This window comes from Melospiza melodia, chromosome 22 (genome assembly GCF_035770615.1).
Source record: "Melospiza melodia melodia isolate bMelMel2 chromosome 22, bMelMel2.pri, whole genome shotgun sequence".
In the NCBI taxonomy this organism is placed as follows: domain Eukaryota; kingdom Metazoa; phylum Chordata; class Aves; order Passeriformes; family Passerellidae; genus Melospiza; species Melospiza melodia.
Genome location: NC_086215.1, coordinates 10,158,369 through 10,183,784, shown reverse-complemented (window position 1 = coordinate 10,183,784; position 25,416 = coordinate 10,158,369). Strand labels below are relative to the sequence as shown.

General features: G+C 48.0%; 2 protein-coding genes and 1 long non-coding RNA gene across 3 annotated transcripts in view; 2 read left to right on the top strand and 1 right to left on the bottom strand.

Moving 5' to 3' along the window:
• BRD3 (bromodomain containing 3) overlaps nucleotides 1–17,373 on the top strand; it is a 38,133-nt gene extending 20,760 nt beyond the window's left edge. The window contains exons 6-12 of the mRNA XM_063174718.1: nucleotides 2,278–2,649; nucleotides 6,782–6,910; nucleotides 7,247–7,438; nucleotides 7,776–8,011; nucleotides 8,518–8,810; nucleotides 10,590–10,718; nucleotides 12,657–17,373. Coding sequence (XP_063030788.1) covers nucleotides 2,278–2,649; nucleotides 6,782–6,910; nucleotides 7,247–7,438; nucleotides 7,776–8,011; nucleotides 8,518–8,810; nucleotides 10,590–10,718; nucleotides 12,657–12,772 — 1,467 coding nt within the window. The 3' untranslated portion in view covers nucleotides 12,773–17,373. The remainder of the gene's footprint in view (nucleotides 1–2,277; nucleotides 2,650–6,781; nucleotides 6,911–7,246; nucleotides 7,439–7,775; nucleotides 8,012–8,517; nucleotides 8,811–10,589; nucleotides 10,719–12,656) is intronic.
• Nucleotides 17,374–17,714: 341 nt separating this feature from the next.
• On the top strand, nucleotides 17,715–18,957 carry LOC134428220 (uncharacterized). Its single transcript, XR_010030342.1, has 2 exons — nucleotides 17,715–18,092; nucleotides 18,593–18,957. It is a non-coding gene; the product is annotated as an uncharacterized LOC134428220 (long non-coding RNA).
• On the bottom strand, nucleotides 18,779–22,236 carry BRD3OS (BRD3 opposite strand). Its single transcript, XM_063174719.1, has 2 exons — nucleotides 22,169–22,236; nucleotides 18,779–21,976 (listed from the first exon to the last, which is right to left on the bottom strand). Exon 2 carries the CDS (start codon nucleotides 21,430–21,432, stop codon nucleotides 21,163–21,165), a length of 270 nt encoding a protein of 89 aa, XP_063030789.1. The 5' UTR covers nucleotides 21,433–21,976; nucleotides 22,169–22,236; the 3' UTR covers nucleotides 18,779–21,162.
• Nucleotides 22,237–25,416: the final 3,180 nt, after the last annotated feature.

Below are 25,416 nucleotides of genomic sequence, written 5' to 3'. Positions count from 1 at the left end.
TCGCTGCTGGGTCACTGCTGCCCTGCTTTCATGCTGGGTGTTGGGGTGGAGAGGGGTGAGAACGGTTCTGCCACTTTTCACACAGTCCAGGCGAGGTGATGGCACCCGTGCGTGCTCCCGCTCAGTTCCAGCCTCTCCTTTCACAGCCTTCCCCTGTGCTGCTGCTCCAGGGCTCTTGGAATTCTCCCCATTTTACACCAAATAGCTAAAGCATCTCTTCCCTCTGTAATTGAGCTCCTGAATTTACTGGGGCTGCTTCTTTAAGGTTTGCTGCCCAAAGCATCTCTTCCCTCTGCTACTGAGCTGATTTTACTGGGGCTGTTCATTTAAGGTTTGTATCTCAAAGCATCTCTTCCCACTTTGACTGAGCTCCTGATTTTACTGGGGCTGCTCCTTTAAGGTTTGGATCTCAAACTTACTGAGCTCCTGATTTTACTGGGGCTGTTCCTTGAAGATTTGTATCCCAAAGCATCTTTTCTCTCTCTAACTGAGCACCTGATTTTACTGGGGCTCTTCCTTTAAGGCTTGTATCTCAAAGCACCTTTTCCCTCTGTAACAAAGCTCCTGATTTTACTGGGGCTGCTCCTTTAACATTTGCAGCCCAAAGCATCTCTTCCCTCTGTGCCTGAGCTCCTGATTTTACTGAGGCTGTTCCTTTAAGGTTTGCAGGCTCCAGCATTAGGAATGTTCCTCTCTGCTTTCAGCCAGTTCAAGACAAGCCTGTCACTCCAGTTGGAGGAGACTGATGTTGCCTGCAGCTTTTGGGTGCATTAGTTCTGTCTTCCTTACTGAGTAATCTTTTGGGAGTTGTCACTGGTGTTTTGCTATTTATTATGTTAATTTATGGGTAAATGAAGACATTACCTAAATAATTGAAATTCTCTTAGCAAGCTGTGAATTGCTTTAAAAATGATGAAAGCATAGCTCAGAGAAAGCTGAGGATCTTTTTATCTAAACTGTGGAATTAACTGCAACAGTTTTGGTTGTGAGGTTGCTTGGACCAGCAGAGGCACAGAATTCTTTTGGTTTTTAACCCAATAGTTTGGGAATTCCTAGAGAAATTGGCAGATCTTGCAGCTAGGCTCTCCTCCTGTCTCACATTTCAGTTTCTGTCCAAATAACTTGCTTCTGAGAATCAATTTTATTTTAAAACTCAAGGATGAACCCAGAAGTGAGTTTGCCAAATACACACTGCAAAATTAATTCTGCTTGGGATTTACTTAAGATTTCCCTTAGATTTCTCTAAGGAACTTCTTCCTCCCTATCTTCCTCTCCAGAGAAATAAATCCTTGATAGGAGCACGAGAGAGCTGAATGGACAGTCCCAGCTTGAATTTATGTGAGAGGGTTTATTTGCTTAAGGCAAAATCTACCTTAGCACAGCCACTAAATACAGGGGAGTGAGGATTCATGAGTCTTTGGTGATTAATATGCTTTGGTTCAGAACTTACAGCCTGATCCTGCCACTGGGGACTGAGACATGTGTTTAACTTACTGACACTTGCTCAGGCCCTATGCATCAGCTGAGCTGCAGTAATTGACTGGGTGCCCTCCTTTCCCTTGGCAAACACCAGGTAAGAGTCCTGGTTCCCTCTCAGGGAAATAACACATTTTACAGCATGGTTGGGCTTGGGTTGGAGCCATGCAAATGGTTGGTTACTGTGGCTCAGGTGATGTGCAGTGTTGGAGCCTCTAGTCACAAATCCCATTTGTCCCAATGAAATAACTGGAGCTTTTTTCTGTCAGAGGACAGGCAAAACTAAGGATGAGTGAAATATGGGTCTCCTCAAGCCAGGTCTCATAATCTCTTGGAGATCTCTTTCACACCCAAGGTAGCTCAGCTACCTTAGAAGGAATAAAATGAGCAGGATGGCTTCAATGGTAGTGTTGGAAACAAAAAGCTTTTATTAAAAAGCAAAATAACAAAACTCTTTACAGAGAAAAACTGAGCCAAGTGCAAGAGATCCTTGCCCCTGGTAAACACCTCACAAAAGCAATTAGTTTCTTTGTTCTATTCTTTTTCTAGTAAATTGCTTTGGACAGAAGGCAAAAAGTCCTGCCTATTAGCTATCCTTAATTTTGAGGTGAAGCCCCCCCAAGTCCTATGAGATGTCTTTTCACCTAACTGATGAGAGAAACTTGTGGGCTTATTTCCTTTTTAAGGGGACAGAGGATACTTTTGTCACTCTGTCTCCAGAGTGACGCATTCCCGTAGATGAGCTGTGCTAGGGTTTCTGCAGGCCATGTCCTCATGGAGCCTGTCCCTGTGCCGTTTCAGAAAAAGGGAGTGAAGAGGAAAGCAGACACCACCACGCCCACCACGTCTGCCATCACTGCCAGCAGGAGCGAGTCCCCCACGCCGCTGTCGGACCCCAAACAGGCCAAAATCATCGCGCGCAGGGAGAGCGGCGGCCGCCCCATCAAACCACCAAAGAAGGACCTGGAGGATGGAGAGGTCCCTCAGCACGCAGGGAAGAAGGGCAAACTCTCTGAGCACCTCAAGTACTGTGACAGCATCCTCAAGGAGATGCTCTCCAAGAAGCATGCAGCCTATGCATGGCCCTTTTACAAGCCCGTGGATGCAGAGGCTTTGGAATTACATGACTATCACGATATAATCAAACACCCCATGGATCTCAGTACTGTGAAAGTACGTCCTCATTTACCACCTCTTTTGGCAGGGGGTCCCTCTGCTTGCAGAGGACTGGCTCCTTTGTGGGAGGGGGAAGGGGAAAGGGTGGAAACTGAACCTGTTTGGATACCAGCTGGATATTTTTATATTTTGTTTCCTTCCCTTCTCCCTTTTTTGCCCTAACCTGGGACAGCTTTTTTTTTTCTGCCCTGCAAAGCAAATGATGTCCACAAAATCCCCTCTCCTCTTTGTGGATAGTCCAGGCATTTAACTGGTGTTCTTAGGATTGTGTTGCACTCTGAGAAGAGGAGGTGCTTTATTTCATAGGATTCAATTGATGGTATCCCATTTCCAGAAGCTGCTGCCTGCCTACTTGGTGGTGGCAGATAGGCTTACACTGAGCAATTCCAGCTGGGATGGGATGGTACTCAGGGAGATGTGTGCAGGTTTTGTGGTTCATGCTCCAATATTCTTGTTTTCCCACTAGGTTTGGAGGTTTGCTGAATCCCTCCATGAAGCAAAGCCATGTCTTTGTAGTTCCCATCTTCTTGTCAGCCAGACACTGCATTTTGTGTTGATGGAGGGGAGACTTCCATGGTGGCAGGAGGTGAAGATGTTTCTGGCTTTTACTGGCATTGCCAGAAGGGTTTTACTTCCACTGAGACAGCCTGGGATTGTCTGAATGCCCAGGTGACAGAAGGGCAGCTGTGGTTGTGATTCCTGTCATATTCCTTGGTAGATCCTGTGTGGTACCCAGGAGCAGCCTGTCACACTCTGATGTGCCATGCATCCATCCCAGGGGTCCTCTGGGTCTCCACACATACCTGCAGCCTGCTAGTTGAAGCCCCAGGTGATTGCAGGAAGATTAGAGATGGACAGAGTGAAATCCTGACCCTCTCAAATATTTCCATGTGTGCTTAGGTGATTTCTTACTGCAAGAGATTATTGTGCTGTGTTGTGAAAAATCAAAGTGCAAAGTTGTGATTTCTTGGCTTGATGATTTCTTCATGCTTAAGTCTCTTCAAGGTCCTGACTTCATTCTTTTAAAATTGTACACCTCTGCCCCTCTCTGGCAAGTGCAGGTGATATCCTCCCTCTGCACCTGACTGGGGTGGGGTAGAAAATTGGAGACAGGCTGATGGCAAACCCAGTGGAGTCTTTTACACCTCAACACTCTGGGTTTCTCATTCCACATGGTAGTATTTTTCTTAATTAAGTTGTTTGAAGTGCTGTCTGGTATTGGTTTTTTATGGAGTGTTTTATTGTCATTGCTCTTGGCCTGCAGATCATGGTGTGACTTCTCAGAGATGCAGCTCATAATCTGTTCACTGTGTGGAACAGAAACCTGCCATTTGCAGGCACTGTCATTTTCCAGTGTCAGGGACTCTTTCTGTGGCTCTGAGAGGTTTTTAGATTTAATTCTGCCCAAGTGACAGTGGCTGTGATAAAGGAGCACATCTGAGGGCCTCCAAACTAACCTGGGAGGAATTATGAGAGAAAGTAAAACACAAGCATTGCTGCAGCTGTAACACATCTTGTCTCTTATTTCTGTGGCTGTTAGGTTTGATTTTCCTCAGAGAACATCCTTCATGTCCAGGAGCATTTTTTTTTCCTGGCAGAAGTGTCTCCAGGAGGATTTGGAGGTTGCTTGCTCTGTGTGTGGTGCAGGAGGCAGGTTGGCTGTTGTGACTGTGCCAGGGGCAGAGTGATGTGCTGGAATTTTGTGCTGTAATGGGAACAGCTGCAGGGACAGGATCTGTGAGCTCATCTCCACCTCAATTCTCTTTATCAGAGAAGGAAAGGGCAGAACTGCTTGGAGTAGGGAAGGGTGGAAGTGTGAGGAGAGAGAGGCAGCAGCTGTAATTCCCTGTGAGGAGGGGGATGCACTGAGGCTGCAGCTGCTGCCCTGTCCCCAGGCAGGCAGGGACCATTGCAGAACATCCCTGTCCCCCTCTGTGGGGCTGGGGGACCTGGAGCACCTCTTGTGCTCCATCCTCTGGCTGCCAGGTCCCAGCAGTGCCATGGATGTCTCTGCCTTTGCTTTACTCAGTGGTGAGCAAGCAGCAAGCCTTGCTGTGCAGGATTTCCATAAGGAAATTCCACTTTTGCAATAAAGCCCTTCCTCCTGCGATGTAACTCTGCTCACCCCTTTTTTTTCCTGCAGTTTCAGAGCAGCTGAGTTCAAGGTCTTAAAAGTGAGGAGACATTCTTTGTGTCCTCTGTGGGCAGGACAAAACTTAGAGCAAGGGACACATGAGACATAAGGAAACAAATTTATGAACAGTAAAGATGATTAAAACGATTGAGGGGAAAAATGAGATTGTCTGTGGCACAGAGGGTGGGTGAGCTGCCCTGCCTGACTCCTGATTTCCAGTTGTACATATAACCACTTTTTTTTATTTGTAAGCAGCTGGACATCTCCAAGTGTATTTATAACAAGATATTCCAACCCACCTATTTAAAGTGCTTTCCTTTCTTTTGTTAAGCTAATTATTCTTTATAAGAAAACAAAACAAAAATCCACAGATTAAAAACTGTAGGGCTAGAAAACTGTTGAGTTTGGATGAAAAGCAAAGCCTCAGACACTGGAATGTATTTCATAGGCAATAATCAGGCCCTGAGTATGCCAAACAAATATAAAAAGGCCTTTCATGCAGTAAGATGTATTTTAAAATAAATGGGCCCTTTGGTTTGAACATATGTTTTGCTTTGGAATTGGTCTGAGAGCCTTTTCAGACAGGAGCACCACAAACCTATTTCCCTTTCTGCTTTTTTGTGCTGTGCCTTCCAGGCTGTCTCCTGGTTTATTCACCAGGAAAATGAGGTCTCCTGACAAAAGTTTGACAGATGTCTGGCTGCAGCACAGCAGGGAGCAAGGCTGCAGGGATGTCACCACCCTGCACCAGGTCCCTCAGAAGCTGAACTCCTGGAGGTGAAATTCTGCCCTTCTCACAACAAAAACAGCTCCAGGAGTCATTGCAGTGTTTTAAGACAGTTAGAAGGTCTATCACAGCTGTGAAATTTCTGTAGTTGTGTGAAAAATGGGAATTTTGTTTGAGTTAAGAGTGGGTGACAGACCCTGAGCACCCCTACTTGCTGTTGGGATGGGGATGTCTGTCCCCATCATGTCCCCAGCCTGTCTGTCAGTCACCCCTTCCCTTCTCTGGGCACACAGGTGCCCAAGACATACAAAAGGGAAGCCTGTAGGCACTTGGCAAATAGAGAATTTCTTTAAACCCAGGTCTTTTAAATGCAAATGAAACCTAGTGTTAGCTTCTGGTTCCTTTCAGCAGGAGTAATTGGAGCTAAGGTTTTATACATAGTAGTAATATATGCATCAAATCAATTAAGTGCTAGAAATGCTATAAACTGCTCTCCAAACCCAAGTCATTGAGTCCCAAACAGCAAGAGAAATGGCTGGAAGTGAGAGCTGAAAAATAAGAGAAAGGAACAAGGTACAAATATTTGACATTTATCCTCACTACTCTAGGAGATTACATAATGAGTAGGTTCATAAAGGGTGAAGCCTGTATCCATTTCTATCAGTTGGACTTTAAATGAAGCGTGGGAGTTGTAGTTTCACTGTAAATGCCTATTTTGCTGTAGGAACTGCAGAGCAAACCTCCTGCCCTCTGCTAGCAGGAAATCAGTTAGATTTTCATGATCTTTTCTGCCCTTTCAGGTTTACAAGGCAAATATATCCAAGCATATGTAGAAATACACACTTAGGTACTCCTGTAATTGGAACTTGCTTGCTGACTCTTGCCCTTTCCATCCATGATCCTTGTTTCTCTTAGTTCCTGATCCATTTTTCTAAACTATTTTTCTAGTAATTTCTAAATGTTTTCTTGTAGAATGTGGACCCTGACAGATTTATATTCTACTACTTAGAAAACAAGGCCAATTTAGAATCTTAGTGTTTAAACTGCTATGAGATATCAACAACTTTAGTTGCCTGGTGTTTGCTTGTTTTATAAAGCAGAAACTCTGAATGTTATTTAGGAACAAATAACCCATATTAAACTTCCATTCTCTTAGATGGGATTTTTGAGGCTCTTCTGAGCTTCTTGTGTCCTCCATGCAGTTGCTACAAATTCCTTTTGCTTATGGCTTTTCTTTTTTCTTTCCCCTTTGGCTTGTTTGTTTGCAGAAAAAGATGGACAGTCGGGAATACCAGGATGCACAAGGTTTCGCAGCAGATATTCGGTTAATGTTCTCTAATTGTTACAAGTACAATCCTCCAGACCACGAGGTGGTGGCCATGGCCAGGAAGCTCCAGGTAAAGGTGTTGCCAAATGCATCTTCCAGAGTGTTCTTAGTTCAGCTACAAGGTGAGATCCAGGTGTGGATCTGCTCTTGGTACCAACAAGGGAGATTCTTGCAGCCCTTGGAAAGAGCCTCGTGCTCTTCACATGGCATGGACCCAGTGCCATGTTCAGCTCCTAAAATATTGCATTTAAAGTAATTGGAGGATTTTCTTGGGCTTTTCAGATGGGCAACCATATTTTGTATATTATTATTTACTTGTAGTACACCTGCCCCGATGTGTTTGAGACCACAGTGAGCTGTTTGTGGCCGAGACTCCTTTGGTCACCAATTTTCCTCCTTTTTGCAGGATGTCTTTGAGATGAGGTTTGCAAAAATGCCCGATGAGCCTGCAGAGGCCCCCCCTCCACCTCCCCCAACAGCCCCAGTGGTGAGCAAAAGCACAGAGAGCAGCCACAGCAGCGAGGAGAGCTCCTCAGACTCCGACAGCTCCGACTCCGAGGAGGAGCGGGCGACTCGGCTGGCCGAGCTCCAGGAGCAGGTACTGCACCATCCCAGCTGTGTGTCCTTGCATTAGACAGAGCACAGCAGCAGGAATTGTGTCCTGAAAAATCCCACCTAGGCTGGCATGCAGGGAAGCATCCCCAGCCTAAGGGGAAAAGCATTCAGCTGTGCAGTCAGTGCATGTTGGATGTAACAGTGATTTTCTTCAGGATGATTTTTCTCAGTGCTGATGCTCTCCTTCCTTCTGGGATCCCAGAGTATGAGCTGCTTGATTTTTGGCTTTAGGCTATACTTACACCTTGGGATGTAGAGGGAAGGCTTTGTGGAGGCAGCAGTTACCTTGCCTTGATGGTTTTTCCCATGTTTCCCCCCAGCTGAAAGCCGTCCATGAGCAGCTGGCTGCACTGTCCCAAGCGCCAGTGAACAAACCAAAGAAAAAAAAAGAGAAGAAGGAGAAAGAGAAGAAAAAGAAAGATAAAGAGAAGGAAAAAGAAAAGCACAAAGTCAAAGCTGAGGAGGAGAAGAAACCCAAGGTGGCTCAACCACCAAAACAAGCCCAACAGAAGAAAGCCCCAGCTAAGAAAGCGAACAGCACAACCACAGCTAACAGGTGAGAGCCTTGAGGGGAGAGCCAAAGAGCTTCCAGCTCTGCCCCTAATTCCTGGGGAAGCTCAGTAGTTGTTAATTTGCTGCTGAATACTGTTCCCATTCCCAGACAACTCCAGGGAGTCTTTAACTGGGAGCTGGCAGTGGAACCACTGTGTTTTCACTGTCCAGCTCTTTGAATCCCTGCCTGATTGCTCTCAGATAAGGTTTTGGGGGGGTTGCCTTTTGTGCAACCACCAAGAACTTGCCATTTCATGGCTGCTCCCCTGCTGCTACTTGGGCTCATTGTCACACTTCACAGGGCTAAAATATAATAGGAACACAACAGCTGATCTCAGGCTGCTGAACTTTTTCAGCACTTGTGCTGCTGTTCCAGCCATCTGACAAGAGCTTCAAAGCCAAGAGCATGGGGATGTTTGTTACGAGGGAGTCGGGGGGCAAAAAAAAAAAAAAAAAAAGAATTCATTGCTGTGTCCCCATGAATGTTTTCATGCTTGACAACCTCCCCAGGCAGCCCAAGAAAGGAGGCAAACAGGCATCTGCAACCTACGACTCGGATGAGGAGGAGGAAGGGCTGCCCATGACCTACGACGAGAAGCGACAGCTCAGCCTGGACATCAACCGCCTGCCTGGGGAGAAGCTGGGCAGGGTGGTTCACATCATCCAGTCCAGAGAACCCTCCCTCAGAGACTCCAATCCCGACGAGATTGAAATAGATTTTGAAACCTTGAAGCCCACAACGTTACGAGAACTGGAGAGATACGTGAAATCTTGTTTACAGAAAAAACAAAGGAAACCATTTTGTAAGTCAACCTCCTGGGGCACGTGTTCCCCCCAGCAGCTCTTGGGCTCAGCTCTGGAGTCAGGGCATGTGTATTGAGATTCTCTTATCCACCTGGTGGGTATGTGGTGGCAGGAATTTTTAGAGATTCTTTTCTCCCAAGGAAATGTACAGAAACTTCCTGTTTTTCTCTGTTCTTTTTTCCCATGGTGTCCTGCTGCAGAGACCTGGAGAGCCAATGTGTTCCTCTGCGAGACCTGTGGGATGCCTTTATTACTTACCCAGGCTCTGGAAGGCCCTGTAAAGGTTTCAGTCTCATTGTGTCAGGTGTTACATGCATACATCTGGAAGGATCAGTTTCTTATCCTGAATAGTTTAGCATCTAATTAGGAAGGAAACAAAAAACGTGGCTGGGATCCAAACCACCAAGGCAATAAATGATTTGCACAAGGTTACCTGGTTACCTCTGGATTCTGGGTGTGTCTGAGTTGTGTATTCACCCCAAAACTGCTCTTGCTGTGTGTCCTGATCACCACATTGGCCTCACCCTCTGTCAGTCCAGAGGGTGAATGTCAATCTGCTGCTGAGTGTGTGGTTCAGTGTGGGACAGACTTTAATTTGTCCACAAAGGGAATTCCTGCAGCCCCTGGAGAGTTTAGCTCCAGCTGGACAGCAGTAGGATCACTTACCTGAAGTGCTCCTGACCCTCTTGGTTAAGGGAGTTTTGCTTTTAAGATTATGACACAAAAGCTACTCCTTGCTCTTGCAGAGCATCTCCATTCCTTCCTCAGGATTTTCAGGAAGGGCTAAGCAAAGCACAGACTTTGACCTTTCTTTTTGCTTTATTTTTTCTCCCTGAATCCTTCAGTGTTGGCCTAGCTCAGGAAAGGATTTTTCAGAACAGGAAGCATCTTTCAGTTTTGGAACCAGGGCACAGAGTAACACAGATAACCTCAGATATCCACTCTGTGAGCCTGGCATGCCTGAGCCTGGCTGGACTCCTGTGCTGAGTGTTCCCTCTTAGGACTGTGCTTTCCAGTTTTCTTTTTTTGTGGTGTGTTTTTTTTTTTTTTTTTTTTAAACAGCTCACAGAAATGTAGGTATTTCCTTGCTGGATCAGGCAAAATATCTGGCTCCTGTCTTGTGCTTCCAATCCTGGCCAACACCTGTGTTCAATTACTCCTCCTTTGGAGGAATATTTCCTTTCCTTGCCAATGTGAGTGTTGCTGGTCCTTCTCACCCTTTCCATCCTGATGCAGTTACATTCCTGTTGTCTGCCAGCCTTTGCCTCAGTTGGTTTTTAATTTGCCTTTGTTTGTTTTGTTTTCTATTTAGAGCAACATAAACCACAGTAGATTCTTGCGTGAGGGGATCGGAAGTTTTAATGGCAGATGCTTTTCTCCTGACAACCTTTAATGGGACACTTTATTTTACAGGGCAGAAAACCCATGTAACAATTCTGTAATTACAAATCTGTAATTATTGACCATATAACTGGCTGGTAAGTAACCTGTAATGACAAGGTTATTAAATGGATATTTCTATCTTCTAAAATACTTTCCAGAAGATCTCTCTTAAAAAAAAAAAATTGCATGTTAACAGGATGGTGGTGATTTGATGAGCAAGGCAACTTCAGGTGTTGTCTTCTCTCTGGGATGTGTAGTTGCTGTGTGAGCACTGGATGTTGGCAGTGTCACTGCAGAGTGTGCACACAGATGTACATGCCCTGTAAAATAGTGATGTCCACTCTTTCCCCCTGCATCCCTTGCACTTTCAGAAACTCTGCCTTCCTCCCCCACAGCTGCCAGTGGCAAAAAGCAAGCAGCAAAGTCAAAAGAAGAGTTAGCTCAGGAAAAGAAGAAAGAACTAGAAAAACGGTTACAGGACGTCAGTGGGCAGCTAAACAACAACAAGAAGCCTGCAAAGAAAGGTAATGGCTTTGGCTTTATGGGAAAACAGCACCCCAAAAGTGAACAGATTTTGTCACAGGGTCAAAACCTCTGTCTTGGGTTGGTCCCTGTGACAGGAACCCTCAGGGAGTTCCCTCTGAGCTGCTGTGTGGGGCTGCCAGGTCTGGGGGCCAATTCCTCCTCCAGAGGGAACTCTTCCCTGTGTTAGCCTGGTGTGCAGCCCACACCACAGAGCTTCTGACACATGGGGTTAAAACAATCCCAAACCCCCACATTGCTCAGGATGCTCCAAAAGGTTCCCCTGGTGCAAATAAAGCTTTCACCAGTGCTCAGAGGTGACACTGCCCCACAGCAGAGCTCCTCTGTGCATCCCAAACTTCCACAGTTTAGGGTAAATTTGCGAGAAAACTTTTGAAGGAGTTCTTCTAAAAAGTAAATTTAATCAGCTTTTTTTTTTTAAGCTGATTCAGGAGAATATTTATTTGGAGAAAAGTGGAAAAAACCTATTTATTTAATAAGCAAAGCATTTACTAGTACAAAAAATATTATTAAGCAATAAAACTTTTTGCTATTTTAAAAAAGATTATAAATTCAGAAAGTCTCTTTTGTGGGCTGTAGCTGGACTTAATCTCTTATCAATCTTTTTGGCGTTGAAAATGCTGTGGCTTAGGCTTGGCTTGGTGGGCTACAGGTGTGAGCTGTAGGTGCTCTTTTGGGTGTTCAGTTTAGAGTAGGTTTAAACAGGTCTAAAGAAAAATAAAATCTACAGTTTAGGGAACTTCTCTGCTTCAGCTAGCTAAAAACTAACTAAAAGCAAAGGAGAGCTCTGTCTTGCTGTCTGTCTGTCTGTGGTGGTGTTCACAGGGGTCCCAGGAAGAGGGAAGAGACAAGGATCTGACTCCATGTTTCAGAAGGCTGATTTATTATTTTATGATATGTATTATACTAAAACTGTACTAAAAGAATAGAATGAAGGATTTAATCAGAAGGCTAGTTAGGAAAGGAATGGAATGATAATAAAATCATGTCTGACCAAGAGTCTGAGCCAGCTCACTGTGATTGGCCATTAATTAGAAACATACAACATGGACCAATCCCAGATGCACCTGTTGCATTCCACAGCAGCAGATAACCATTGCTTACATTTTGTTCCTGAGGCCTCTCAGCTTCTCAGGAGGAAAAATCCTAAGGAAAGGATTTTCCATAAAATATGTCTGTGACATCTGTCTGTCTGCAGACAGCGCAGTCCAGCAGCAGGAATGTGGAGGAGTGAGTGCAGTGTCTGAAAACAAACTCCACACTGCATTTCTCTCCCACTTTGCTCTCAGAACCAGCCTTAAAGGTGCAAAACTTGTTATACAGCATGAAGAGAACAACTGGGGATTACCAGCATTGTTCAGCCAGCTCAGGGCTGTGGTGGTGTTCACAGGGGTCTGAGGATGAGGGAAGGGACGAGGATCTGAATCCATGTTTCAGAAGGCTGATTTATGATATATATTCTATTAAAATAAAGGCTGATTTATTATTTTATGATATATATATTATATTAAAACTATACTAAAAGGATAGAAGAAAGTATTTCATCAGAAGGCTAGCAAGGAATAGGAAGGAATGATAACAAAAGCTTGTGACTCTCAGAGTCAGAGCCAGCTGACTGTGACTGGCCATTAATTACAGACAACCACATGAGACCAATCCCAGATGCCCCTGTTGCATTCCACAGCAGCAGATAACCATTGTTTACATTTTGTTCCTGAGGCCTCCCAGCTTCTCAGGAGGAAAAATCCTAAGGAAAGGATTTTCCATAAAATGTCTGTGACACTGGGCAGCAGCGCTGCCGCCCCGTGGGTCAGACTGGGCTCAAAGGGGAACAACCCTCGTGTCCCCCAGCTCCCTGTGAGTAACCCATCCGTGCCTGTCCCTCCCTGTGAGTAACCCATCCGTGCCTGTCCCCGCAGAGAAATCCGGCTCCACTCCCTCCGGAGGCCCCTCCCGGCTCAGCAGCAGCTCCTCCTCCGAGTCCGGGAGCAGCAGCTCCAGCGGCTCCAGCTCGGACAGCAGCGACTCGGAATGAGCAGGGACACACGGACACACCCCCAAACGGACACCCCTGCTCTGCAGTGTCCCCTCCTCCCCTCCTTACCCCTGCTCTCGGGCCGCGGTGGTCAGGTTTTATCCCCTCTCTCTTTTCTCTGACTTGTTTTTTATTTTATTTTTTAACTCAGTGTTACAAAAGGTATTTTCCTTTTTTTTTTTTTTTTGGGGGGGGGGGGGGCTCTCTTTTAATAGGTCAAAGATCTTTGAGTGTGTGTGTGTGACTAGACTTTATGACAAATAGTTCCCTTTGCATAAAGTCTCTAAAATTTCCATTTATCTGGAGAAAATTGGTCGAAAATGGAAGAACTTTGAGCTCTTAGCAGGAGATAAATAGAAAATTCTGCAAGGTTTGTAGTACATTTCCCTCCCAGCCCTTCCCTCTCCCCAGAATATTCTCTTTTAATAAGCCTGCCTGGCTCACACAAGGTAAAAACCATCTTTTTTTAAAGAAATCTCTGTAAAATGGTACTGTATCTGAAAGATGTTAGCTTTTGAACTAGTTGGTGTATTTGTTATTAGCACTAGTATTCTTAATCTCCAAGTCTACAGTGTGATGAAAATGTCAGATGCTATCATCTTTTTACATAAAAACAACAAAAAAAAATTCAAAAAAATTCTCATGTACTGTGGATTGCTAACATGCTTTTTTTTTAAATCTTGCTAGAGGCATAGGCACCTGTTCAGGAAGGTCTTGAAGCATGAATTTAACTTATAAGCACACAAGCAATAGAAATTGGTTGCATTTCTTGGTTTTCCACTCAAAAGCTTCACTTTTCCTGGGGGTTCATTGGGAAGAAGGGAGCAAGGGACACACTCAAGTTTCTTGGGAATGTTATTTTTACCATTAAACAGATCATTTCCAGGAAATGGGGCGCTCTCTATGAAAGTTTCCATGGAATTGTCAGGAGGTGTTTTTGGCTGGGAGTTGTCAGCTGGAGCCTGGAGTGATCCCTGCAGTGCCCAGCACGAGTCATGTGCCCATTGCTGGGCACATCTTGGGCATTTTCTCCATGACAAACACCTCAGGCTGGGCTTAAAATAAAGCAGCACTTGAGCTCCAGCTGAGGCTGAGCTGGCAGGGGAAGTGGAGAGGGATTATTCTGTGTGTGCTTGGGCTTTTTGCTTTTGAGTTTGCTTTGCTTTTCTCCCTTCTCCTCATAGGTGTGAGCTCCTAGAAAGGGGGAGTGCTCCTCCTGTGTCAGGCAGGGTTCAAGTTCCAGGCACTGAAATGTTTTACCTCAATGAAAACGAGAAAGAGGGGAGGGAGGAGAAAAAAAAAAAGCTAATTTTTTTAAAGCTTGCTGTTTTTTTAAAGCTTGCTATTTTTTTTTCAGCCCAGCCTAACGTTTTGACCTGCACTGCTGCAAATACACCCTGGTTTCAGTGTCCCTAATTTCATGTATATACCATGATTTTATTTATTAAACACTATTGGTCGTTTAAAATACAATAAAATCTAACAAAAGCAAAGCTGAGGTTTTGCAGGCCAGCAGACAGGAAGTTTTTTAATGAGGTTTGAACCAGATTAAAACAAACAAACAAACAACAAAGCAAATAAAAATCCACAACTTTATTTATATACCTTGGACTTTCTACCTACAGGTGCTACAGTCCAGTCTCTCGTGTGTCTGGTGCTCTGTCATGTTTGATGTGTTTATTTTTAGATTTTTTTCCTCTTCTTCTCACCCCAGCTCCCTTTTTTCCTGTTTTGTACAGATTTTGGAGACATACACTTCAATACAATTTTATTTTCTCAGTGGTCTTTTTTCCTCCCCTCTTTGTTTTGGTAGAACAATGGGGGTTTTATCCTTTTCTAATTCAATTTTAGGAAAACACCAATTCTATAATTACATCCAATTTGTACTCTGAGGGGCAGAAGTTTTATTGTAAATTCTTTTTATTGTAAAGAAAAAAAAAATACACAGAATTTAACAGAAAGTTCTGCCTTTCCATCTCCAGCACCAGCCCCTAAAACTGCCTCTCCCCTGTGGGGTAGCCCTAAAATTCACCTTATGTGCTCTCCCAGTGGTGCAAATTGCTCCAGATTTTACTTTCCCTGCAGGTGAGTGGTCCTGGAGGCCCCTCAAGGCCAGCCCAGATTTCCTTTCACAGCAATTGAAAGAAAAATGTTCTGATTTTTACTGAAATCCATTATTTTTCTTTTCCATTAACAATGGAGTTCTGCTTTTTATTAATGATTTTTCTTTTCCATTAACAATGGAGTTCAGTTCTGATTTTATTTTTTTTAAGTTCTGCCCTTACAAAACCTCCCCCCAGCCAGATCCCTGGTAATATATTTTCAGAATTTACTATGAGGAAATGTAATATTCACCTAATTAAGAGCTTGGGTTTCTTTTCACCGGGGTTGGGTTTCACCTGTGTTTCTCCTGTTGCCTGCAACTTGAATGATCAAAACCAAGGAATATTTTAAGGAATAATTGCAACCAATTCACTGCCATGGCTTTTGGATAAACAAACTCCCAATTTTCCCTTCCTGGGACCTTTTCCTGCCTGCTTGACCCTGAGCTGTGGTGGGGAGGACAAACTGGAGGCGACACAGAAAATCCTGGGAGTTTCAGCTCTGGAATCTCACCTGGAACAGCCCCTGGGACACACAGACATCCCTCAGGGGGCTGCCCCACCAGAATTCCTTGGAAAGCTGGAGCCTGAGGGTTGAGAACCAGGTGGGATGTGATGGGAGAAGGCGTGGAGGATCCTCCATCCTGCAGGAGGATCCCTGGAAAATCTGCCAAGGCCACCACGGAATGGGAACAATGTGCTGCACATCTCTGCTCCACCAGCTGCAACTTGGGCTTCCACTTCTTGGGAAACTTTGCACGGAAATGAGGTGTTCCCAACCAAATGGAGCAAGGAGAAATCCATTTTGGCATGACTGAGGGAAGAATTTGGTGACTCCTCCCTTCCAAATGCTGTCCTCACACTTTTCCATTCCCAGCTTGTTTGTAGTGCTCTTTATCCCCACCATGTCCATGGGGGTGCCTCTTGTACATCCTGAGTTTCTCCAGGAAAGAAAAGATGTTTCCAGTCCAGAGTAAGTAGCAGCAGTCCTCAATGAGTTGGGAACTGAAGCACCAGAGCATTTATTTAACTGGGTTTTATTGCATGACACTTCAGTCCAGATGTCACAAAATAACTTGGAAACCATCAAACACGCGACGTTTGAAGGACATTTTTAAACTTAAGAATAAAAAAGAAAAAAAAAAAAAAGGAAAAAAAAAAATTAAAATTTTTATGGTAGAATTTTTCTTGAATGAACAAAGTTTAACTTTGTTTTCCAGGGGAAACTTCACTGAAATCAGTATGATTTCATATGTATGCATACACACAGAGTTTTATTGAAACTGCTTTTTTCGGACTAATTCCTGTTTTGACAAAATATCTGACCAGACCTTTCTCAATCAACCAGCATTACTGCACCTTTAAAAAAAAAAAAACAAAAAACTTTGTGAACCTTTTCTCTGATTGTAAACTCAGCCTGTCTCGTGGCTCAGTGGGACCAGAGGGAGATCCCATCCCAGCGAGCGAAGGAGTCTCGGCTCTCTGCACACCAATTGTGTCATCCACACAACAAAACCATTGCAGTTCTTGTACTGGTGTGGTTTGAACCTTGCCTACCCCAGGGTTGGTGAGTGTGGGAGTGATGTTTCAGGGCTGTGTCACTGCTGGCAGGGTGGTGACCCCCAAACACACACAGACATTTCTGTGTGTGGAAATCCACAGCTGAGTTCCCCCTGAGCTCTCTTCCCTCTTCTCTGTGTGGTAGAAGCAGACTGCAGTTACCTAATCTAGTTCTTTCTCTGCTTTGGGGACTTTTAGAGCAGTTTTTAATTCTGGTTTTTTTCCTTGTTTTGAAAGGAATGATTTTTTTTTTTAAAAGCCGGGGTTGGAGCTGAGGGGAAGGGATCGGGGCATGACAAAGACAAACCACAACCTTTTTAGTACTGGATTTTAAATTCTCAGTCTCTTCTCAACCCTGAGCAGTTACCACTAGGGCTAACTGTGGGCAGGCTCTGCATCAGTAAAGAGAAATTTAGGATTCCTTACACAGCAGCGTTATCTTGCTTTGAGCTGCATTTTGTAAAGAAAATGGTATTTGCATATCTTTCTAAAATGTCATTTTTAAAAAATAAATTAAACCACCAGCTAGGATTTGACACAGGCCACTTAGAACACAGCCCTGATACTGGCATAACCAATCCAGAAAGATTTGTTGTTGTATTTTTTTGTTTTGTTATTTTGGGGTTTTTTTAATATTTAAAAATAAAAAAGAAATTGTTACTTTTCTGTATGATGTGCATGCAAATTTACCGTAACTCTTTTTCTTAAAACTTTTTAGTGCCATTTCTAGTATATTCCTGTAAATGTCAGTTATTGAAAAGAAATGAGTCAATGTAAGTAGTTTAGCTTGTTTATTGCAAATTGCTGGCCTCAAACAAAACAGAATTAAAAAAAAAAGAGTTAGAAAGTAATCTTTGATGTTATTGGTAATCACGGACCCTGGTCCTGGGGCATTCGTTTTGTTTTCATAATAAAAAGAAAAATTGTTTGGTGTGTGCAGTTTGATCCCATCTTTTCCCCTCTCCTCATCTTTTCCAGGTGTGGACTGGGCAGTGCCAGGAGCCAAACCCCAGGGTGTTGAGTCCTGGAGTAATTTGGGAGTTGTTTTGGGGAATGTCAGAGTGGGGCAGCTCTGCGGTGTCTGAATCACAGCTCAGTACCTGCAATAAAACTCCTTTAAATCCCCTTTTTTTGGTGAGGGAAACTCAGCTGCTCCCATGTCCCAGAGCAGCCAAGGAAGGGCTTGAGCTCTTCCCTGCAGCCTACAGGGTCTTAAATTCTGTGAGAATTGCTCCTGATTGAGGTAAGTTGGACTGAAAAGAAATCAAATTTCACTTCTTGGAAGGCTCCAGGAGCTGCAGGAAGCAGAGGGACTTTGTGAGCTCAGGGTGACCTGGAAGGGGGGCCTGGAGCAGCTGTGCCAGTGCCAGCACAGTCCTGGCATTGCTGTGTGGGGGCCAGGAGCTATTTTGGTCACCACAGAGGGCTGGGGTTGGTTTTGCTGTTTGCTTTTTGTGTGTGAGGTGGGGTTAGCACAGCCAGGCTGCCCCAAGGTTAATCTTTGTCTAACCCTGTTCCTGCTCACTGCCCCTCCAAGGCTTCAGCAAAGCTCTTCCACTCTGCTCCTGTAGCAGGGACACTCCCAGGGGCTGTTTGTCCATCTGTCCCCTAAACAGTCTCCTGTGAGGCAGGTGAGGATGTTCCTGAGGCATTTGCAGGTGAGTTGTTTCTGGGGGCAGCCAGCAGAGCTGTTTCTTCAGGCTGGGAGGAGGCTGAGGACACACAGGACACAAAGTTCAACTCTCACTGCTCATGCCTTGAATCCTGGGGCTGCCAGAGGGACATTGAGGGGCTGCAATGAGTCCAGAGCAGGGGAAGGCTCTGGAAAGTGTCCTGTGAGGAGCAGGTGAGAGATCCTGGAGGAAAAGGGGGCTCAGGGGAGATCCCCTTGCTCTCCACAGCTGCCTAAACCAAGGTTGTGACGTGGGGTTTGGTCACTGCCAGGACAAGAGGGAACAGCTCAAGCTGCATCAGGGCAGGTTCAGGTTGGACAGCAGCAGCAATTCCTTTGAGGAAAGGGTGCTCAGGGAGGTTTGGGGTCCCCATCCCTGGAGGTGCCCAAGGAAGGGCTGGATGTGGCACTCAGGGACAAGGTGGGGATTGGGCACAGGCTGGATGTGACAATCTCTGAGGTCTTTTCCATAATTCCCTCACTCAGTGTGACATCCAGAGCTTATCCTGACAGTGCTGCTGGCCTTGGGGAGCTGGAGGAGCCTCCCACAGCTCCCAGCCCAGTGGTGTGGCTTGGGAACCCCACCAGTGACTGAGGGGATTCCTCCCTCCCAAAAAGAAAATGCCAAAAGCTGTCACCTGTGCCGGGGGGGAAAAGAGCCACTCCCAAAGCTGCATTCAAATCATTTTAATGCACTTTATCAAAGAGGCTACAACAGTGTTTGAAACAAGTGCATCACCACCACACAGCTGGCTCACAGAACAGCCACAGCAGCCATCCACAGCCCTGCTGTGACCAGTGACACACAGAAATGGAAAACTACAGTCACATTCACAGAGATGGAAGGACAACTCATCCTCTTCTTCCTGCACTGTCACATCCAGCCTCCATCCTGGAAGAATTTATGCACATTCTTACGGGTTTAGTCTTGTTCTGTAAAATAACTGAATTTTGGTTTACCAGCCACGTTAACAAAAAGAGACTGATTATACCCAAAATAAGCATCTTCCTCACTAAAATTAAAAAGAAAATAAAGTGTTGCATTTCTTTTTCTATAAGAAAAGAAAAATGAACAGCTGGTTTGGGGGATGTGCTGTTCCTTAAAACTCCCAGAGTTCACGTGCTCCCCAGGGCTGGCCTGGAACCCACCTCCCTCTCCAGGTGAATCCACCTGCAGTTCCCAGGGGAGCTCAGGGCCCAGCTCCCGGCTTGCTGGAGTGAATAATCTCCCTGTTCACTCAGCCAGGAGCTGGAGGCCCAGGTGGGTCACACATCCCTGGCACTGCTCCCCCAGCACCCTGCCAAGCCTCGCTGGCTTTGTGGATCTCATTGCACTCGCTTGAAAAAACATTTATTCACTGGGTTGTTTCTCCTGCAGAGCTAGTCCTGATAAAAGCAAGAGGGTTATTTGTGTGCAGAGCAATGCACAGGTCTGCAAAGCAGCGAGGTTTAAATCTATGAGCACACACACACAAGGTATCAAACACCAACACATGCAAAATAGTGCTTTAAAAAAACAACCAGCTGCCTATTGTTTGCAGTGCTATGGAGCAGGGCTGAGTACACCAAACCTCTATGATTTCACTCTAGGACAGGTGTGTTCTGCTCAGGACATTGAGTTCAGCAAGGTTGAGTGTCTGTGTGTTTGTTTGTAGCATTTCACCCACACGGGAGAGGTGGAAGAGATTCTTCATTGTATTAAAAAAAATAAATTAAATAAAGTGCTTGAAAACAACACAAAGGAGGTTTTAGATAAATAGAACAGAATTAATGAGTGTGCCTAATAATAGGCAGGTAAATAATCCATCCTGAAGCTGACATCAAATGCTGATTTGCCTGGAGCTAAGCCTGTGCCCAGGCACTGCTGGGTTGCACACATGGCCTAGGCAGGACAGAAAGGGCAGAACCCTGAAGAATTTCCATGCTGAACCCTGGGTACATAATTCACACCCCTGGAAGTGGTAGTTCTGTGTTTAACAAAGATTCAGGTGCTTGCTGGGCTGAGTTCCTCAGCGTGATCTTGCCTTGAGCAAGTCAGGATTCAGCAGAAACTTAAACCTGAAAGCAGCAGCCTCTGTGCCCAAGCAGGGCAGTGCTTCTCCCTCCTAAAATCCTCCAGTTAATTGTAACAATCCCAGACACAACTTCTACAATACATGCACCAAACCTACAATCCAACCTGAACTAGAAGTTAAACCCTTCCAAGCTACTGCATGCATTAAAACTCGAAGGCAAAGCAAACTCCAGTGGCCTCTTTCCTCCTGCAGCCCATCCCAGGAGTGGCTCTGGGCTCTGCAGGAGTTTCCTCACGTCCCTTAGGACATGTGTGTATTTACAGGGGTTTCCTGCTGTTGATTTCCTGGGCCTGTCCCTCCCTTTCAGGTGGGTCTGAAAGGAGTCAGCTCCCCTGACTCCACAGCTCCTGTTATTTGCATGAGGGAAATCAGAGAGGGCCCTTGGCTTTGCATGAAAACTCCAGCACACATTTCCTACCAGGTGTTTTGAAGGCTTGAATTAAATTCTCAACACATTCCCTCTCTGTTCCCACAGTGAACCACTCCATTCCCTGGCTGGGAGAGACCACTTCAGGGCAGCAATTAAAGACAGACAGGGCAAACAGAACAAGTAATGGCCAGATGGTTTTGGAGATCAACTTCTTAAAACCCCAGCCTTGATGGGAACAGATCAGTGCTCCTGTGTCCCACCAGCATTCCCAGAACTCTGGAAATGCCCCAGGACTGGCCAGGAAGGGTGGCTGGGGATGGTGCCCAAGCGCCAGCGGGTGTTTCTCAGGGCACACGAGCCACTTAGAAACAACACATGGTCCAGCACAGCCCCTGCCAAGATGCTGGGCAGCAACAGCCTTGAGAGCTCCCCAGCAAGGCCGAGTTTGCTGTACACACGCAGAATGGGAGTCCATAAACAGCAAAACCAAACACAAACAATCAAATTCAGCCTTCCTGCAGCGCTGCTTCCTGCGCAGGGCCGTGAGAGGGTGGTGCACACCCACCTCCCCCAGCTCCGCTTCCTCTCCACGTGTGGATTCCCGGGGGGAATTACATAATAGCACAGAACTTGGACTGGCCCGTGTCCCTGGGCACATCCAGCTTGTTTTTGTCCCGCACCAGGATGGCCTCGTTGCCGTACTGCGAGTACCACATGCTCCTGCTGCGGCTCAGGTACGTGTTGGGGGGAGCCGACTCCAGCTTCTGCTGCTGCTGCTGCCAGATGAGCAGGGACGTGTCCCTGTACCTGAGGCGGGCGTAGCCCTCGGACAGGGCTTTCTCGGGCAGGGGAACCCTCCCGTTCATCACCGGCTCGCTCATCTGCCCCAGCAGAGCTCCACCTGCAGGGGCTCCTTCCCGAAACGATCCCCGCGGGGTCGGTCCAGGGCGATGGCTGCTGCTTGGAGGGAGGTGTTCTCAAGGCAGAACATCCCAGGGCGCAGCTCTCGGGACCCACGAGCTGCTGGCACCGCTCAGGAGACAGAACAAGGCCTTAAAATCCCAGCAGGCAGCCTGGCCTTGCTTAAAAACCCCTCCAGGGCTTCTGAGAGCTCACCCAGCGCTGCTACGGCAGGGCGCTCCATGCTGGGCAGGGCCCACACGTGCTGTTTGTTGTCAGTCCGTGCAGCTCCTCCATAGGTGCGAGCGGCCAGGCCCGGATGAGCTGAATTCCCTGGAGAACGGCTCCCAGAGCTGTCGGAGGTCCGAGATTCCCAGGCCTGTGTTCGGCCTCTCCCCGCGGATGGACGGAGCCCGCACGTCACGAGATGCAGGGATGCAGGAGATGCAGGAGAAGATGCTCGGCCCCGCTTGCGGTACCCAAGCTGGGAAGGAGCGGGGCAGTGCCGGCACCTCCGGACGGCACCTGCGGGGCACAGAGCGTCACCCAAGGGGCTGCCCCGGGGGTCCCCGCCCTGCCACCCTCCCGTTCCGTGCCCCCCATCTCCCAGCGCCCCCGCGGGTGTCCCGCACCCCCCGGCCCTGCCCGCCCCCAGCCGGGGGTCCCGCACCGCCCCCCGAGGGCTCCCCGCGCCCCCCGGCCCTGCCCCGGCCCCACCGTGCTGCGCTGCCCGCCTCGGCCCGGCTCGGCTCGGCTCGGCTCGGCCCGGCCGGCGCAGGCTCCGCCCGCCGTGATGCGCTCGGGAGGAGCCACGGCCGGGGCGGGGGCAGCGGGGAGGGAGCGGGGGGCGGCACAGCCCGAGGGGGGCGGGGGAAGGCAGAGGGTACCCCGAGGTGGGTGCGGGGATGTGGGCGGTGATGTTGGGAGCCCCAGTTTGGATACGGGGCTCCGGGATGGCAGCGGGGTACCCGAGTGCGGGGTGTGGGTCTGGAGATGGCAGTGGGGCTCCCCAAGGTGGGCTTGTGGTCCGGAGAGGGAATGGGGTACCCCAGTGGGGTGAGTGGGGCCAGGGATAGCAGTGGGGTACCCCAGTGGGGTTTGTGGGTTCAGAGATAACAGTGGGGTATCCGAGTGGGGTGTGTGGGTCCGGGATAGCAGTGGGGTACCCGAGTGGGGTGTGTGGGTTCAGAGATAACAGTGGGGTACCCGAGTGGGGTGTGTGGGTCCGGGATAGCAGTGGGGCCCCCCAGGGTGGATTTGTGGGTTCACGGATGGCAGTGGGGTACCCGAGTGGGTGCGGGGATATGGGGGGTGATATTGGGAACCCCACTTTGGATGTGTGGGGCTGGGGATGGCAGTGGGGTACCCCAAGGTGGATTTGTGGGTCCGGAGATAACAGTGGGGTATCCCAGTGGGGTGTGTGGGCCCGGGGATGGCGGTGGGGTACCCCAAGGTGGGTTTGCGGGTCCGGAGATGGAATGGGATACCCCAAGATGGGTTTGTGGGTCTGGGGATGGCAGTGAGGTACCCGAGTGGGTGCGGGCATCTGGGATATGATATTGGGCTCCCCACTTTGGATGTGTGGGGCTGGGAATGGCAGTGGGGTACCCCAAGGTGGATTTGTGGGTCCAGGGATGGCACTGAAGCCCCCCCAGTGGGTGTGAGAGTCCCAGGGCTGTCACCCAGCCGTGGATGCACAGGGACACCCAGTCCAGCTGTGCTGAGCCCATACTGGGAGCACTGGCGCTGAACTGGGGGACTCCTCCCAAGTGCTGTCCGTGGGATTTCCAGCCCACTCTCCTTTCTGGCGGGTGCAGGCCCCCTTTGTACCCTCGGGGCTCCCCAGTGAGGGTGAGGACAGGCTGGGACACCCCTGTGTGCTGCCAGCCCCGTGCCACTGTCACCCTGAGCTCCTCCCTCTGCCCCAGCCCCTCTCCTTATCCCGCCTGCCCCTGGCCAGCACAGCCCCAAATGTGTTTTGAAGAGAGCTGCAGGGCTTATTCTTTTCCTGATGATGCTAAATTTAAGCTCTCAATCTTCTTATCTGCTGTGAAGGCAGCGCCATCTAATCTCCTGCATTCACCAGAGCTACTCCAGAGCTACTCCAGAGCTACTCCTGGTTGTTCCTCTGCGCCCTCAGGGACACAAACAAGGGGCTGTGGTTTGCTGCCGTCACAGGGAAGGCATGCTGCAGTTCCCTGCTCCCAGGAGATCCAGGCCAAACACAAAGAGGAGGCAAGCAAAGAAAAAAACAAACAAACGAAAGGAATGACCACACTCTTTAAATGTTTATTATCAGAAATATCCTGACTCTGCTGCTTAGTCTGCTCCCTGCTAGTGCAGGGAAGCCAGCCCTCGTGGAAGCTGCAGAAAAAGGTGGGAAATCCTTTAGTGGGCAAGATTTAGGGGTTTTTTTTAAAGGCTCTTTTGGTGTTGTCTGTGAAATTCCTGGCTCTGTTGTCACCAAACTGACAGAGGTTGGTAAGGGGGTGGGTGCAGTGTGAGAGGGGCAAGGGGGAGGGTTGGAACCTGTGAGAGGGGCAGGGAGGAGGGTTGGAACCTGCCACCAACTGCTCTGACCCTGGTTTTGATGGGAATCCTATTGGGATGGAGGATCCTTAATTAGTGAGGGCATCCCAGCAGTGCCGGGAGCTGTTCACTGGTGCTTGCTGGCATTCATCCCACTGGGACATCCCAAAATCAGCATTTTCCACAGGGAAAGGCCCAGGGAAGTTCCAGCTCCACCTGCTTGCTGCCTGGGGCCAGAACCCTTTATCATTGGAGTTGTACCAGGCTAAACAAAGAGCTCATGAGCTGGTGGTATCCAGCCCAGCTGGGACATCCCAAAATGAGTATTTTTCCATAGAGAAAGGCCCAGGGAAGTTCCAGCTCCACCTGCTTGGTGCCTGGGCTCAGAACCTTTTACTGGTGGAGCTGTACTAGGCTAAACAAAGAGCACCTGAGCTGGTATTCAGCCCAGCTGGGACATCCCAAAATGAGCTTTTTGAACAGAGAAAAGCCCAGGGAAGTGCCAGCTCCACCTGCCTGGTGCCAGAACCCTTTACCATTAGAGATGCACTCAGGTTAAACAAAGAGCAAAAAAGGTATTCAGCCCAGCTGGGACATCCCAAAATCAGCATTTTCCACAGAGAAAAGCCCAGGGAAGTGCCAGCTCCACCTGCCTGGTGCCAGAACCCTTTACCATTAGAGATGCACTCAGGCTAAACAAAGAGCTCCTGAGCTGAGTGCTCAGGTACAAGAGGAGAATCCAGTTCATCCCTCCTGCCTTGCATGGAGCTGTGCCAGGTGAATTTTCCTGCTCCTTTCCACGGCCACCTCCAGGGGCAGCTCCAGCAGGGAAACTGCAGGGTGCACCTTGTCTGGGCAGGTCGATCGGGTGTGTGGTGAGGCAGACAGAGGATCACTGTCTGTGCCCAGCAGCTGAACGCTTTGGTGGCCCTGTGGTTTTCCCCCCTGGCTGGTGATCATCCAGCAGTGGCTTTGCCGAGCTGGGGCTTGCACAGCTTCCCTAAAATAGCCGGGGGAAAAGGAGACGGCAGAACGGGAGGGCATGCAGCAAATGGCACGTAGGCTGTGTGACAGCTGCCCTGCCAGCAGCCCCGGCTCGGGGGACCCTGGCTCCGGCTGGGGACACGGCCCTGGCGGCCAGCTGGGCTCCGGGACACGCGGCTGCACGCCCGGGCTCGTCCAGGAGGTGGCAATGGCAATCCACACACGCTGCCTGCCTGGGAAAACGGGGAAAAGAGCATTTCCTGCTGGTGTGGGTTTGGTGTTTAAGGGGTGTTTTCGGAGGGGCTGCACTGTGGCTGCTGTGGAGAACTCTGGAGTGACACCTAACATTGCAGAAAATACACTTTTCTTGGAAATGTAGTCACGTCCCGGGTATTTTGGGGTTGATTTGTAAGGTATGGTGTCCTCATACATGTTAGTGCATTTCCTTTTCC